The sequence below is a fragment of the Myotis myotis genome, unplaced genomic scaffold (assembly GCF_014108235.1).
Source record: "Myotis myotis isolate mMyoMyo1 unplaced genomic scaffold, mMyoMyo1.p scaffold_m19_p_3, whole genome shotgun sequence".
Taxonomy (NCBI): domain Eukaryota; kingdom Metazoa; phylum Chordata; class Mammalia; order Chiroptera; family Vespertilionidae; genus Myotis; species Myotis myotis.
In genome coordinates, this window is record NW_023416335.1 from 118,377,137 (window position 1) to 118,392,475 (window position 15,339).

A 15,339-nucleotide genomic window follows, 5' to 3' on the forward strand; every position below is an offset into this window, starting at 1 on the left:
TTTCATCCACATATGCTTGTGAATCTTTGTTCTCAGTGATGAATTTTGTTAAGTCTCCTAATAGGAGTAGCCTGACAGATGAAAGTAGTAGCTCGTGCATATCTCTGAAGGTCACGAAATATAAACCTGATGTAAAATCTCTGTCATCAGTGATGCAGCAGCAAAAGTCCCACTGATAATATCAAACGGAGTCATAAACTTTCTATCAGACTATCAGTGTACATGTATACATTAAAAAATAAATGTATTTTTCATCATCATACACTGTGTTTTTGTTGCTCGAATGAATTTTATTATTTCTTCAAGGTTCTTCACATATGTACACCTTAAGAGATATCAAGTAGGCGTAGCATGTTCTCAAAAAATTAGGGTTGGCACACAGAAGAATTTTGAGTCAGAGATTTTGCTGGTTTTGGCACGCACTCACAAAAAGGTTGCCCACTCCTGATCTAGACAGTCAACTGCCATGTTCTTAGAAACCACTCTTCCTACCAGGAAAGACTCAGCTTCCGCTCCTCTGCCAGGAGGGCTGGGGAGCGAGGCCTGAGCAGCTGAGTGGGCCTTTTTCCAGTGCTGACCCCAGAGAGCTGTTGTGCGGGAGGTGGTAGGTTTGTGTCTTTGCCCTTGAATTCTGGATTCTTAGTTCCTTTGCTGCTCAGAGCAGAGTTCACCACTGTGATCTTCACAGAGGCAATACCAGCTTTAAAGCAAGGTGGTAAGAAGGAATCCATAGAAAATCTGCACACCTGGGATTGTGTTGTGTATTCTTAGTAATTTTGAGGCAAAAGCTGTTTCACTGCCATGACTTGTTTTTTTCTCTTCTCTATTCCTCTTGCCTATCGTCCGCGTGTACCTCCGCTGGTCCAGCAGAGAGAAGGTGAAGCGAAGGAGCACAGAGATGATGTGGCCCTGATAGGAAAGTGGACTCTGGACTTTCAGTCTGTCTGCGAGTCTCTCCCCAACGACCGTTCCCTTCCAGGGACACATGGGGTCTAAGAGTGTCGAAGTGGGACACCTGAGTTGAGATTAGAAATGGAGCTGTTGGAATCGAGGCGGAGAGCAGGAACAGATAGGAAAACTGACAGAGGAAGAGTGTCTGGGGGGTGGGAGGGAGCCCAACTGCCAAGAGATGGGGATGGCAGGGACGAGGAGGAATTACAGAAATCGTGTGAGAAGAACAGCTGAGAAGGGAATTGATGGGAAAGGTCACTCAGGTAGAAGGCAGGAGAGGAGGAGGAAAAGAGGAAAGACCACACAGAGGGTCGAAAATGGGGAGAAGGTGGTGGGGAGAGAACAGGACAGAGAGAGGGAGAGAGACAGAATTGGAGAGGAGAGGAGGGGAGGGAAGAGGAGAGACAGGCAGGATGGAGAGCTCCTAGAGTGGGCACGGACCTCTGAAGTGACCATAAAACTGGGACAGGAAAGCAGTGGGAATCCATGAAGCTGGAGGAAGGGGTCAGGGCCACCTGGGGGAGGCAGGACCTAAAATGCACGGGAGGGGGTAAAAAATGGCTTGTACTTAACCCAGGGAAAGGGATCCTGAAAGAGGGAAGAGCCCCGCGTGAGTGAGCAAGCATCTGCGTCAGGAGGCTGAGCGGAGGGGTTGGTGGTGGGTGGGAGGCAGTGCCCAGGTCCTGGACACACTGATCTCTCCTGGGCCTCAGGCTGTGGAACGGAGCGATGGGCGGGGCTGAGGGGACAGGGAGAAGAGCTGCATGCAGCTGGGGGAGGCGCAGTGGTGAAGTCTCTACATTTGTGAAGAGTCAGTGCCAGGGAACATCCTGGAACACAATGGTGACTGACACCAAGCAGAGATAATATAAATTGTATTACATTAGGATGCCATTTAGGCATAACAGTAATCATGGAAATTAGCGGTGTCTCATGGAGAAGGCATAATGGAGCACACAGCTGCTCCCGGCCCTGGCCGCCTGGGAGGCAGCGAGGATCTCTGCCTTGTCTGTCGGCTCCCTCCCTGCGATGTATTCATTCAGAAATGCCTGAGGGCTCACACTGCACAGACAGCCTGGGGCAGCAGGGACAGAGGGCAGGAGCAGGGAGGGGGTGTGGTCAGGGCCTGGGGCCTTCTCTGGTGAGCAGGTGGTGGTGGTGATGGGGGCTGCTCTCAAAATTTTTATAGGAATGTAAACTCTGAACTGGACATCATCTGCTTCCAGTTGCCTTTGGAACTAAGCTTTTCCCTCCCCAGGAAAGTTTTAAAGGCCCTCATTCATTTATCTCATCAATGAGTGCTTACAAGGTGCCTGGTGTGCCAGGTGTGGGCCTGTAGACATGGCCAAACCTGGCACTTTCGGTCTTCTCCTCTGGGAGCAGATGAAAACTGCTGGTTATGGACTAAGCATCTTTGGGAACCTTAGCAGGTTCATTCTCTGCCTCAGTCTGCACCCGAGTAGACTGCAGGTGCTCCATGCTAAAGCCAGCCATGAGCTGATTTGTGCAAAGGACTCCTCCAGGATAGGGTGTTGCATGGACCTACCCCTGGAGCGGGCAAGGCCAGCAGATGCACTGCAAGTACGCAGGCAACTTTACAGTCAAATAAACCGCATGACACTGTGGAGAGGCAGGGAAGGCAGAGACCAGGCGGCCCTGGGCCTGGGAGGACGGGAGGAGCAGCCAAGGAGCTTAGCCCGTGCAGCCTCTGTGGTCTGCCTGTCTCAAATTCTCTCCTGTCCAGTCCAGCTGCCCTAGACTCTGGGATAGTATTCCGAAGCCAGACTTGGCAGGCCCCATCCTACCGTCTCCAGGCCCTTTCTGACCTGATGAGCGGACCCTTACTGAGCAAAGGCAGGTGTGATCCAACTGCGATCATGTGAGTTGCAATCTGCACCCACTTTAGTGAACAAAATGTGAACGAAATGAGCAACTGTCCTCACTTCCAGAGGAGAGCCTGGAGTTGTGCAGGCATGTTATCACAGCCTCTGCTTCCTTCCTGGCAGATGGAGGGACCACGGTGCACCCCCTCCGAGGGTTGTGCGGTGCCTGCTGGTGGCTGGGATTGTTCCTGTGACTGCTGCAGGGTTCGAGCCAGGCTGCCCACCTGCATCCTAGATGGCCCCCCCTTCCCCGCAGCACTGGTGGGAGCACTGGCAGTGCCTCCGTTCTGGGGGGTCAGGGCTGCACACAGCTCCGCAGCTTTGGGGACCCCTCTTTCCCTCCCGGACTTGGTGTGGTCAGGTCTCTTTCTCAGCGGCAGGAATGGAGATGGAACCAGCGTACTTCCCACCGGGCTTCTTTATACAGTGTGGATAATTTTCCACATTAAATAATTAAATGTAATAGCTAATACTACCCTTCCCACACAAGGCTTTATGCAAGTCATATAATTATTTTTTATTATTCATAGTGACTTTTAAGCTTTCAAGTGGCAGGCAAGAAGGAAACCTGTCACAGTGTTGCAACAATATGCAAATCCCTGGATACGAGAGCAGGCGGGAGGCCCCATGACAAAGCCCACTTATGCCTGTCTGCCTGCGCTGCTCCAACAGGTACCCTGTGGGCACTCCACAAGTAAATAATAATCAGAGTGATGCCCACTCACCAACCAGGCTGCTGAGAAACAGGCTGCCTGGCGCAGCACGCAGCTCCTCAGTCAGGCTGACGCCCTTGCCGGGCTGGCTGACTGGCTCCCTGGCGTCCCCTTGCAGCCTCCCTTCTGTTCCTTCCCTTCCCTGCAGAGTTTCTGGGCTGAGGGGTTCCATGGATGGTGGGAGACCCTGGTTTCTTAAGAGTTGGGATAAAGAGGTTTCAAGGAAAACTAAATAAGAGGCTGAAGTCCTACCTTAGCCTAAGGCCCTGGTTCTGGGTGTGGGGAGTGCATGGCCTTCTAGGGCAGCGGTTCTCAACCTGTGGGTCGCGACCCCTTTGGGGGTCGAACGACCCTTTCACAGGGGTCGCCTAAGACCATTGGAAAACACATATATAATTACATATTGTTTTTGTGATTAATCACTATGCTTTAATTATATTCAATTTGTAACAATGAAATTGGGGGTCACCACAACATGAGGAACTGTACTAAAGGGTCGCAGCATTAGGAAGGTTGAGAACCACTGCTCTAGGGGGTGTTTGGGATCCTGCAGGGCACCACTATGATGCAGGGGGCAAAAGTGGCCTCTAGGAGTGAGGGTGTGGGGCCACCAGGGATGCGTCTGCAGAGGCTGGCTTTGCTTTGCTCATGCGGTGACATTTACAGACACCTGATGCTGCAGGTGCTACTGTGTTGGATCTAGAGGAACAGTAGGCTTGAACTGCTCCCCCATCACCACACTGCCTATTCTTCACCAGCACTCAGCACGCTGGTTCAAAACCACAATCAGATTGTATAATGCCCCACTTCAGGCCCCCGCTGCCTGTGGTTTCTGAGGGCAGTGAGAGTACATCCACACCCCATATTAGTCCCGAAGGGCCTGCACACTCTGGCCCCACCCACACCTCCTCCTCACTCACTGCTTCAGGCCCCAGAGAAGCTGAGCGCGCCCCTGCCTCAGGCCCTTTGCTTTTCTCTCTGCCTGAAATGCTCTTCTCTGGTTCCTGTTCAACCTCCAGGGTTCAGTTTGACCGGCACCTTCCCAACCTCCTTCTCTCAAACAGCTGCCTCTCCCTCCGCGGCTCTCCCTGTGGCAACCCATCCCCCAGCATGGCACTTGCCTATTCTGCAACCTCTTTTCTTACTGGTGTCATGACACCATGAGCCTTGTAAAGATGCTACCATGTCTCAACATCATCAAGAAGTGCTCAACAACTATAGAAAGAAAAGATGGAAAAAGTTGTGCTAATGAGTGGAAATTACAGAGAGGCCGTTCAGTTCAGTGTAAAGGAGCATTCCCAACACAGCTGCCTCTAGAAACAGGAATGTGGAGAGATTTCTGTGGTGCTGAAAGATCCATGATCTTAATGGTGTTTTCTAACATTAATATTCCGACACGTTACCTTGTTCTCTAGTTCTATAATTCTCATTCATTCACTCACACATGCATTAAATGCTCACTGAATGCTTCTCATGGCACAAAAATGCATATGAAACACTCTCTGCCTTCAAGGAATTCAGCAATCTTTTTGTCTCTGCAACTTGAAAGTCTTCCATGGCAAGTGCATGTGTATATGCGTGTGCATGCATGCGTGTGTGCATGCGTATGTGCATGTGTGTGCATACATACACGTGAATAGCAGGGTACATTAGGTTATTGTTTCACTCTCCTGAACCCACCTATCAGGTGACTGTCCCATATCCTCAAAGTACCTGTCACTTCATATTTGGAAAGGAAATCAGAAAGTCCAGACCCATCTAGGAGAACATATGGGCCAAAGAATGGGTCCTCAGAGGAGGTGGAGGGATATAGGAAGGGAGTGACTATTATTAGTTTCCATAGAGTTGCTACTTGAGAATGGATTGCTTTCATTTTGTCTCTGGTTTGCTTATACTTGCTGAGGATCCACTAAGTGCAAAGCAACATATCAGTTTGCTCACATTCATTGTTTCAATGAGGGTGCAGTTAAAAAGCTTGGCTTTTGAATCACCTAAACCTGCATGAAAACCCCCCAAAACAACAACAAAAATGGCTCTTTGGTTTTGGACCCATTACTTCGCTTTTTTCTCTGCTCTCCAGTTTCCTAAAGACCATTTTACTTGTCTTATAGATTGACTGAGATCATGAATGGAAAATGTCTGATTCTTCACAGACACAATATACAGGGTGTCCCCGCAAAATGTATATACATTTTAATAGCTGATAGCTCAATTCTGAAAATGAAATTTATTTTAATAAACACTGCCTTTATAATTACTCAAAGTATATACATTTTTTTGAGATACCCTGCATATTACTTCCTTCCCTCCTTGCTTCTGAATATCACTTAATTTTAAGAATTGATACAAAATTGGTTAATGTAATTATTCATCACTTCTTTTTAATAGGAATAGGAGTACCAGGCTGAATAGCAGATTTCCTAGGGAAGAATGGGACGGTGAAGTGGGGACTCTACAAGACCCAAGAGGGGGCCAGAGTCAGGGAAGTCTGTTCTTAAAACCCACACTAGGGCTCACCGGCTTGTAGTCCCCATTGTGTCCCTGGCACCAAGCACACTGCCTGGTGCATTGGAAGCTCAATACAATATTTGTGGGTTATTGGTTAACTTTAGGCTGCAGCAAAACACTAGCCAAACAGCATACAGTCAAGAGTTCTTAAAATAATAACATGAAGAATGACAAGGCCTAGAGACAGAGAAAGAGCGGAAATGGTGAAAAACTGGGCTCAGATCTTGGGAAGCCCAGCCATGGGTGGCACTGGTCACAGAAAGGGTGAGCAGCAGTTTTAGGCATTAGCAGCATGGTTTGTATCTGTCCTAGCACAACTGGGCTTCAAGGACGCATTAAGATGAGCCCTAGACGTATATTATGGTGAGAGGCAGACATCTGGAGGAAGGGGTAGCACGCATGAGCTCAGGATGAGAGATGACAGAACACCAGAATTGCAAAAAGACCAATTTAAAAATGGAAAGGAACAAGCAGGACATGAGGCAGAAGGCAAAGTTCCTTTGTTCTGAGTTGAGAGCTGGGTGCAGACTCCCAGGCTGAGGACTCGTGCATAGAACACACTCCATCCAGATGGCACTCTCCCCAGAAGCCTTAGTGACCTGCAGACACTGCTGCGGTCTGAGTATTTGCTCCCCACCTCCCCCCAAGGCACAGGCTGGAATCCTGACACCCAGAGGAGTTAGGAGGTGGGGCCTTTGGGAGGTGATTACTTCATGGGAGCAAAGCTTTCAAGAATGGGATTCATGCTCTTATAAAAGAGATTTCGCAGAGCTCTCTTGCCCCTTCCGCCACATGAGGGCCCAGCAAGAAGGCACCAGCTATCCAACTGGGAGAATGTGACCATGCTGGGGCCTTGATCTTGGGCTTCCTGCTTCCACAACAGTGAGAATACATTTTTGTTGTTTATACCCTACCCAGTGTGTGGTATTTGTTACAGCAGCCTGAATGGGCTAAGGCAGACATGACCTCACTGGTCTCACCATAGTCCGCTAAGCCAGTCTTCCTACGTTATGGAAACTGAGGCATGGAAAGAACAGTGCATGTAGGAACTATATGCCCTCCCTGCCCACCCCCAACTCATTCAAGGTGATGCTGAGGTAGGAGATAGGCTTCCTGGTTCTCAATCTACCAGAATTTTCTCTCTTTGTGGAATTTGGGGCAGTAGATGATTAAGCAAAGAAATGAAATAAAATTTGCATTGTAAAAATATAAAGCCAGGGCCCTAGCCAGGTAGCTCAGTTGGTTAGAACTTCGTCTCAATACACCAAAGTTACAGATTCAATCCCATCAGGGCACATACAATGAATGCATAAGTAAGCGAAACAACAAATTAGAGTTTCTCTCTCTAAAACTAAATCAATCATAATATGGCCTCACAAGAATTACTGCACCACTTAAAATTGTTAGAAGGGGGAATTTCTGTGAATGGTACAGTTAGAGCCAGAGGTAAAGTTCGAGAGAAAGTAGATTTTAGCAGGCGATGTAATTATCTGGTAAAAACACACCAAGTCTCTAAAAGATTCTCAGCTTTCAACAAGCGCCAGTGGCCCCGATTTGCTCCTCTCCTGCTAGTCATCTCACTCTCTCCTTCCTTCTCCTGCTCTTCACTGGGCTCTAAGGGACATTTCTCTCAACAGCTCACGAGAGGGTGAGTGGGGATCAGCGTCTCCTGCCCGGTGGAGGGAGCCCGGCCTGGGGGAATCTTGCCGGTGGTCTTCTAGGCGCCTCAGCTGCTGTCCCGGTGCATTACAGGCACCCTGGCCTGCAGTTCCTCTCACTCCATCTGCCCAGGCTGCCCCTCATGGCCTTGGTGGCAGTTGCCAGACCTCTCTGCTCTGCTGCTTAGTGGCTTGTCTAACACAGGGTAACGCATCCCTCTGTCCAGTGCCTCTGTTTCTGTCAGAGTTGGCAGTATTTTGGGACCTATCCGCTGGCATGCTCCCCACTGGCTTTCTTTGGGGGACAGCGGGCACACCTGATTTTGGAAGTTAATGAAAACCACGACTCCCTGGCCTGAGTAGGAAGGTGGGCTGGGCTCACAGTTGGCACAAATGCTTAATATTTTCTGGGTCAGATGAGTAGATCTGCCGCTGGACTTGGGGTGGAGTCACCTGCAGAAGGGCTCTCCCCGCCCTCCACCTCCTGGTGAGTGTCAGCCCCTGGTCCCTTGCCCAGGAACAGCTTGCTCTTGCAGGGTCAGAAAATGCCTTCCTGCCTGGATGACTTGGACCCTCAGCCTCAGGAGTGCCCTTCACATCGGTACAGGGCATGGGTGTCCCAGAAAAGCCCGAGCTGGCTGGAGGGAGGGCAGGACGCCTTCAGGCTGTGCGAAGAAAGCTGTTTGCCAAAGGGAAGCCTGCTGCTGGAGCTTTAAGGAAGGAGGTTCTAGGCATGGATAAAGCTGACAGAGCAGACCAAGAATTAAGCTGCAGAGTTTCTTTGCAGAAAAATGCGCCCTCCCCACTCCAGCTTGCCTGCTGCCTGTCCACGTGGGAAGTTGGACTGCCCTCACCTGTCCCTTTTGCCACAAGCCCAGTGAAAAGAGGCAGTTGGTGAGGACTTCCCACCTTGACCACACCCTCTGGGGGTCCCCACAGGCTCCTCGCCTAAGCAGGGCAACAGGCCTTCCCTAAGAACAACACTGTATGCAGAGAAAAGATTACTCTGGGGCCACTGGGAACCATGGGATGCCCTGCACTCTGATAGGCACTAACATGCTACTTAGCAATAAGAAGAAGGCTGCCTTCGTGCCCAGCTAGTCCAAGGCCAGCAACACTGTCTCTCAGGCTGAGACCTTCAAGATGCAGAGACTGGCCCTGGCTCAAGCACTCACAGTGCTGACCACTGTGAGGGCCACTCAAGAGCCTTTTCCTCCTCGCAGCGCTGCTGCGCATGCCGGCGAGACCTGAGCCAGGCTGCGCCCAGTGCTGTGATGAGTGACCCCAACGAAGAGAAAGTGCTTGACCTCTGTGGTCCTGAGCCGCTGCTGCTGCAGCATCTCACTACCCACGCTCCTTCCAGCTATGGCTCAGCCCTTGCACCCATCCAAGGGAAGCACCGAGGGGCCACCGATGGGCATCTCAGGGCAGCAGTCCGAGGACAGGAAGAATGGGTTGTTTGTCAGCATCAGCCATTGCTGCCCACGCCACCTGCTTTCTGTCTCTGCTTTCCGAGGTTTCATGTCCTAATTCCTCAAAGATAGCAGGAGCTTCAAAAAGCCTCTGAAGCTGAGAAAACAGGGAGTCAGCTGAATTACTACCCCACTGTTCGCTTGCATATAAAATGTTAGCCAAATCCCCCCTGTCTGAGCGCAGGTGGCAGGAGTCAGCCCAGACAGTTTAGAGGGCACGCAGCGAGGCAGGCTGGAGCCTCCCGGAGAGGCCAGTGGGCGGGGAGAGGATGCCAGGCACAGTGGGCGGCGCGGCTGGAAGTCGGAGCCCACTTTGGCAGTGGTGTCAAAGCTATCAGGCAGCAAGTCTCTGTCCAGCAATTGGGGTGTGCAGGGCCAGGCGCTGCATCCTGGGGAAGGGATGTGTAAGAACCGGGCAGGGGCGAGGGCTCACAGGTTTGAGTTTTACTGAGGCACTAAATGCTAATCAGAAACCCTGGTCAGAAGTCCAATGGCTGTGCTCACCAGGGACAGCCCTCTCCCCCATTCAGCCACAGCAGCAAGACCAACTCCAGACCACACCTGCCAGGGCACTCTGCCTTCCTCGGACCAGTTCAGGAACTGGGTGAGGAAGGGTCCGCAGGGGAACAGCCTCCACACTGACGAGGCCTGCGGGGATCCTGGGACAACTGGGAGAGCGGATGGACTCAGGAGAAAACCCGCACTGGGGACCCCAGGGCATGAGGCTAGCTCACCCTGTCAAGATGGCTTTCATTATCATGAGTTGATTCCTGGTAGAAAATTACCAGCTGGGTAAAGAGTAGGGAGGATGAGAGAAACCATCAGCTTCCTGAAGCCAAAGCAGCTGGGCTGAGGAAGCCAAGACGGACAGAGGGCAGTCGCTACAGGAGTGTCCTGGGCAGAAGCCATGTCCGAGCCGTGCAGCCCAAGAAATGTAAAGTAATTAAAGTGAACAAAATGAAAACATCCATTCCTCAGCTGCACTAGCCACATTTCAAGTGCTCACTAGGCACAGAAGGCTAGTGGCTATTTCGTGAACAGGGCGTACGGGATGTTTTAATTACTGCAGAACGCTCCATTACGTAGTGCTGGCTTAGAGGCCTCACTCATCCCTCAGGTTGGAAATGCCTTTGGACCCTAATTTGTCCTACAACAGGAAGGTGAGTCCCGAGGTTCAGTTGCTCTTATTCAAGAAAATGGGGGCCAGGAAGGTCAGTGAGTGCTTTCACTTTGGGCCCATTCACCTCTCCGGACTATTCTCAGGCTGGAAGAAAGCCAGAGAGACCAAGACCTTGATGCCAGAGAGCTGCCAGGGTCAACTCCCCCCAGAGTCTTCCCTTAGGGAGATGCTAAGAGGTAGAGAGAAGGGCATGCCCCTTGAGTGGGCAGCAGTCACTGGGAATGAGGTAAGTCTCAGAAATAGCAGTTCCTGCCTCGTCGCCCCTCCATGACCACGGGCAGACCTGTGGGGGAGGAGAGTGGCTAGAAACTTTCTGTTTGGGTGGGCTTCTCCTTTCCTGGGCAGATGGACTTCTAGTGAGGAGGGGAAGGCAGAGCCCCATCCTGTGCTGCTCCTCACCCCTTCACCCTTGCTGAGTCATTGCCAACAGCAAATCCCAGGCAACAAAGTCGCAGCATCACTCTTGGTACTAAAACCCTGCTGACAGTGGAGTGTCGTGACTGGCACTGCTTCTAGAAGCAGGTTCCTGCCTCTCCTGATATCTGAGCGGCCCAACTGGGTTGAAGCCTTGGGACCACCCACCCAAGGTCATCTGATTGGCCATAAAGTTCCTGTTGGGTGGCTCCCTTTCTCCTGCTATTCCCACCTTGGGTAAAGTTCAACCTGGAGCTTTAACTGGGATTGCGCTGTCTACGGATCAGTTTGAAGAAAACTGACATCTTTATAATATTAGGTTTTCCAATTCATGAACATGATATATTTCTCCATTTACTAAGTTTTCTTTAATTCATCTTTATGAAATTTTATAGTTCTCTCTGTAGAGATTTGAGACATATTTTGTTAGATTTCTTCTTAGGCATTGTATATTTTTCAGTGCTTATCCTAAAGTGTATCTTAAAAATATTTATCCATCATTTTTGACAAATTTCAGTTCATGATAGGAAAACCACCCAGCTATTCAGTTATTTTCAGACCATTCTAACCAGTTTTTCATGCTGATCAACTTGGTCCTGTACAATCAAGTAGGACCCAGGTGCTATCTGCCCCAACCCAGGCATTCCTTCTGCTCTCAGGAGGGGTTTTCCTTTGGCATGCCATTAGGTGTTCAAATCAATCCTACTGTCTCAGCTTTCCCACTCTTCCAGACATCAGCAGACTCAGGTCCCTGAGGTTTGGTGGGGGACTGAATTGCTCTAAACTGGTTTATATTCACCCATCGTTTATGTGTATTTTTGGAACAAAGTGTGGATTTAAGGAGTGGGGCAGTTGAATTTGGGGCAGGGTTTACTTGAGTAATTCATTATCCATTGAGTGGTGAGAATAGATAGAAATGAAGAACTTGGGAACACTAATCACCAAGACAATGAAAGCAAGAGCACACACCACCAACTGACTGACTGACCAACCAACCAATCACAGAGACAAAAAGGACAAGAAAAAGCAAGTAGTGGCAACCTGAGATCACCTCTCCCTGGCTGTGACTGTGTTGCTGCCTAACTGTCCTTTTATAGCGATTGTCCACAAGTGTAAACCCTTTCATATCACACATAAACGATCATCCAGGGAGTGATAAGGTGCAACAGAATTCAACTAATGGGAATTAACTTCAGGTCACTGTCAGAAGCCCTGGTTCTTGGGCACATTCAGCTCGATATTTTCACCAGAGCTACAAGTTGTTTCTGGTTTGGTGTTCTGCCTGAAATGTTTGGGGAGGCTTTTCCCGGAGTCTATTCCTTAATGAAGAATATCACTTAATAAGAATCCAGGGAGCCCTGCTTTCCCAATCCTCCGAACTGCTCCTCCGAACTGGTTGACCTTCGCTGGCCAGCCAGTTCAGTGACCGGCACCCGCTCCTGCCAGGAGACACTTAGAGGCGTCCACAGGAAGGGTCCATTTCCCGTTCTCTTTACAGACTGACCCGTGCGGGTGAAATGCAAATGGCCCCAGGATGGCTCTCTTTCTTCTTTAGGAAAAGTCTCTCTTGTTTTTCCCATATTCTCACAATAGACAAGTAGGGGTTGAGGAAACTAGGCAGCACTTTATGCTGTAGACCGCAGCTGGCTAGTTTTGGGAGGCTGGTTCGTTCCTAGAGCTGCAGGATTTGGGCACAATGTCCTTCAGGTGGAAGCTCCTGCAGGTGTCAGTTTCATTTGCACCCTGGGGCAGGTTTGCTCAATACATCTCCCGTGCTCGTGAGACTGATTCAGGAAGTCCACTGCAGGGCCCTGCAGATTGCGTCAGGCATCATCAGAAACACATCTGAGTCAATTGTGAAATGACTCAAGGCTTTGAAATATTTAAACCATATGTCTCATGAAACTAGATGAAAGTGATGCCAGTTTCCCTACCTAGGGGCTGCCATCTGAGATTGAAGCTCAACTCGGCAATGATCCTGAATTCCTGGCCTTGCTCAGTCATATCGCTGTGGGCTGTGAACCTGTCAGTACTCCTGGCCCACAGGTGGGCAGAGGTACTGTGAGCCCTTCAGAAAGTGGCCAGGGATATTCAGTGGTCTTCTCTAGGCCAGGACAAAAATTTATGTCCCTTAATGGGAATAGGATGGAAGGGAAAAGATTATAATTGCTGCCTTGGAGGAAGCAGGAAAACACCATTCTCATCACCAGATGACCTTCATTAGGAGTCTAATTCTTTGAAAATCAGCCAAAACACCTAGGCATTCTTTGAGTGGAAAGAAAAATCAGCATTTTAAGAATATTGTCAGTCTTATTTTTGGCGTATCTCAAAGGTTGTTTCCCTCTTTCTGAAATGTACCCAGCAGAACACTTGATGTAGAAAGATGCTAACAAGCTGATGTGGAAATACACTGACCTTAACTCAGAAGTGTTAGATTCTGTTCCCAGTTAAGCTAATTAGTACTGGTGTAATTAATATTACACCCAATTGCTCTGAACTTCACTTCCCTCTTCCCTAAAGTGGGGGTGCTAAGACCTATCGTATAGGGGCATTTTGAGGTTTACATGCAATGAGGTATGTGTAGCACATGGTAGGTTATTCAGAAATGCTGGTTGAATATTAATTCAAAAAAGATGATGGATAGCTTGTCAGTGAACATGGACCCAAGAGCCAAGGAGCACCCCCTGCCCCAATTAGTCCTGGGACAAGTACACATTTGAATAGCAATAAAATACATGGCCAGGGACTTCTCCTTTTGGCCTTCTGTTGATTTGTGATGCATCTGGGGAAACTAACAAAGGAGGGGAAGAGAAGGAACAGAAAGCCAGAGAGTTTTCTCAAGTCCGTATGGAACAATTCTCTCTGAACCAAATCTTCTCATCGCTCTCTGACAAGAGTTAGGGTAGCTAGGAGAGCCACTGAGTTGTTACAGACCCTCCCTCAGAAGTAGCTGCTCATGTTGTGAATCCCAGGTCAGTGGATGCCAGTGATTCTGGCTTGTCTTCCAGGGTAGAAGACAGAAGGTGCTGCTCAAACCAGCCTGCTCCTCCATTATCCAGGACAATGGGGTGGGGCTGGTTAAGGAGGGCACGGACAATCCAAGGTGATAGGTAATCCAGCTTTCCCTACCCTGCCTCATCCATCCAAGGGTTCTACTCTTGTCTCTCAAACTCTTTTTGAGGAGCTGCTTATAAGAAGCAAAGCATAGACATTTGCAGGTAACTGCCCTTCAGGTGCTGGAAGGTGCAAGGGAGCAATGATGTAGTCTCTGAGGTGGGGAACAGGAAGCCCCATGGGCTAGAACCGTGGTCAGCAAACTGCGGCTCACAAGCCACATGCGGCTCTTTGGCCCCTTGAGTGTGGCTCTTCCTAAGCCTTAGGAGTACCCTAATTAAGTTAATAACAACGTACCTACCTATATAGTTTAAGTTTAAAAAATTTGCCTCTCAAAAGAAATTTCAATCGTTGTACTGTTGATATTTGGCTCTGTTGACTAATGAGTTTGCCGACCACTGGGCTAGAATACTGAGCCCTGAGCAAATGCAGCCTTGGCTGGGCTTTTTACAATGGGGCTGGTGGTTGATGAAATGGGAGGAGGATAGAACAGAGGCCTGAGTGGATCTGGGGCGCTGGGCCTGGAGAGGTTTGGTTTGCATAGTTTCTTCTAGATCATGTACTGGGGGATGGGCCAGAGACAAAGTGAGAAATGGGAGAGGGAAGAGCATCATCTGCCTCCCTGGATGGAAAGGCTCAGCTCAGGGGCAAATCTGTGTCCTGTCCATATCAGCCATGGTCCAGAGTCCAGGGGTCCTCAAACTTTTTAAACAGGGGGCCAGTTCACTGTCCCTCAGACTGTTGGAGGGCCGGACTATAGTTTAAAAAAAACCCTATGAACAAATTCCTATGCACACTGCACATATCTTATTTTGAAGTAAAAAAACAAAACGGGAACAAATACAATATTTGTATTTGCATGTGGCCCGCGGGCCATAGTTTGAGGACCCCTGGCTCCAGACCATGAGCTGAGATTCTACTTCAAAGACTTGACCTGGTCCAATCTTGGCAGGTTTAGGAGTTGGAGCATTTATCTATCATCAGAGAAGATATGGCCCTTCACTGATTATTTCTGCCCCTCACTCTCCTTCTTTTGATACTGGTACTCCATCCCTCTAGTGCCTGCACACCAGATGTCTTTTATTCAGAGGCTTACCTTGGGTTTAAAGGCAATGAGCTTCAGAATCATCTCCACAGTGAAGAGGCCAGTGAAGAGCATGTTGAGGATGTTCATGGCGATTTTAAACAGGCAGCTCTGACCGTAGTGCTGAGCGGAGGGAAGGACTGTGAAAACGAGGCAGGGATACCCCTACTCCTCACCACCCTCATCTCAACAGAGGTCTTCCTTGAACCATCCACTTCCTGGAAGTTCATCCAGGTCTCTGTGGGCAGTCAAGTGGATTCAGGAAATCTTACAAGTTCTTTCTTTCTCTGCCATCTCCGAAAACAGAAGTTGGCAAAATTCTACGTTCCTGCTTTGTTTGGTTATGACAACTTTATGGAGAA

The 15,339-nt window shown here is 49.4% G+C and overlaps 1 protein-coding gene across 11 annotated transcripts in view; it reads right to left on the reverse strand.

Annotated features, from left to right (window-relative positions):
• CACNA1C (calcium voltage-gated channel subunit alpha1 C) overlaps positions 1-15,339 on the reverse strand; it is a 698,738-nt gene that overhangs the window by 67,244 nt on the left and 616,155 nt on the right. For all 11 annotated transcript variants that reach the window (XM_036302132.1, XM_036302133.1, XM_036302134.1 and 8 more), the window contains one exon: positions 14,990-15,100. In XM_036302132.1, coding sequence (XP_036158025.1) covers positions 14,990-15,100 — 111 coding nt within the window. The remainder of the gene's footprint in view (positions 1-14,989; positions 15,101-15,339) is intronic.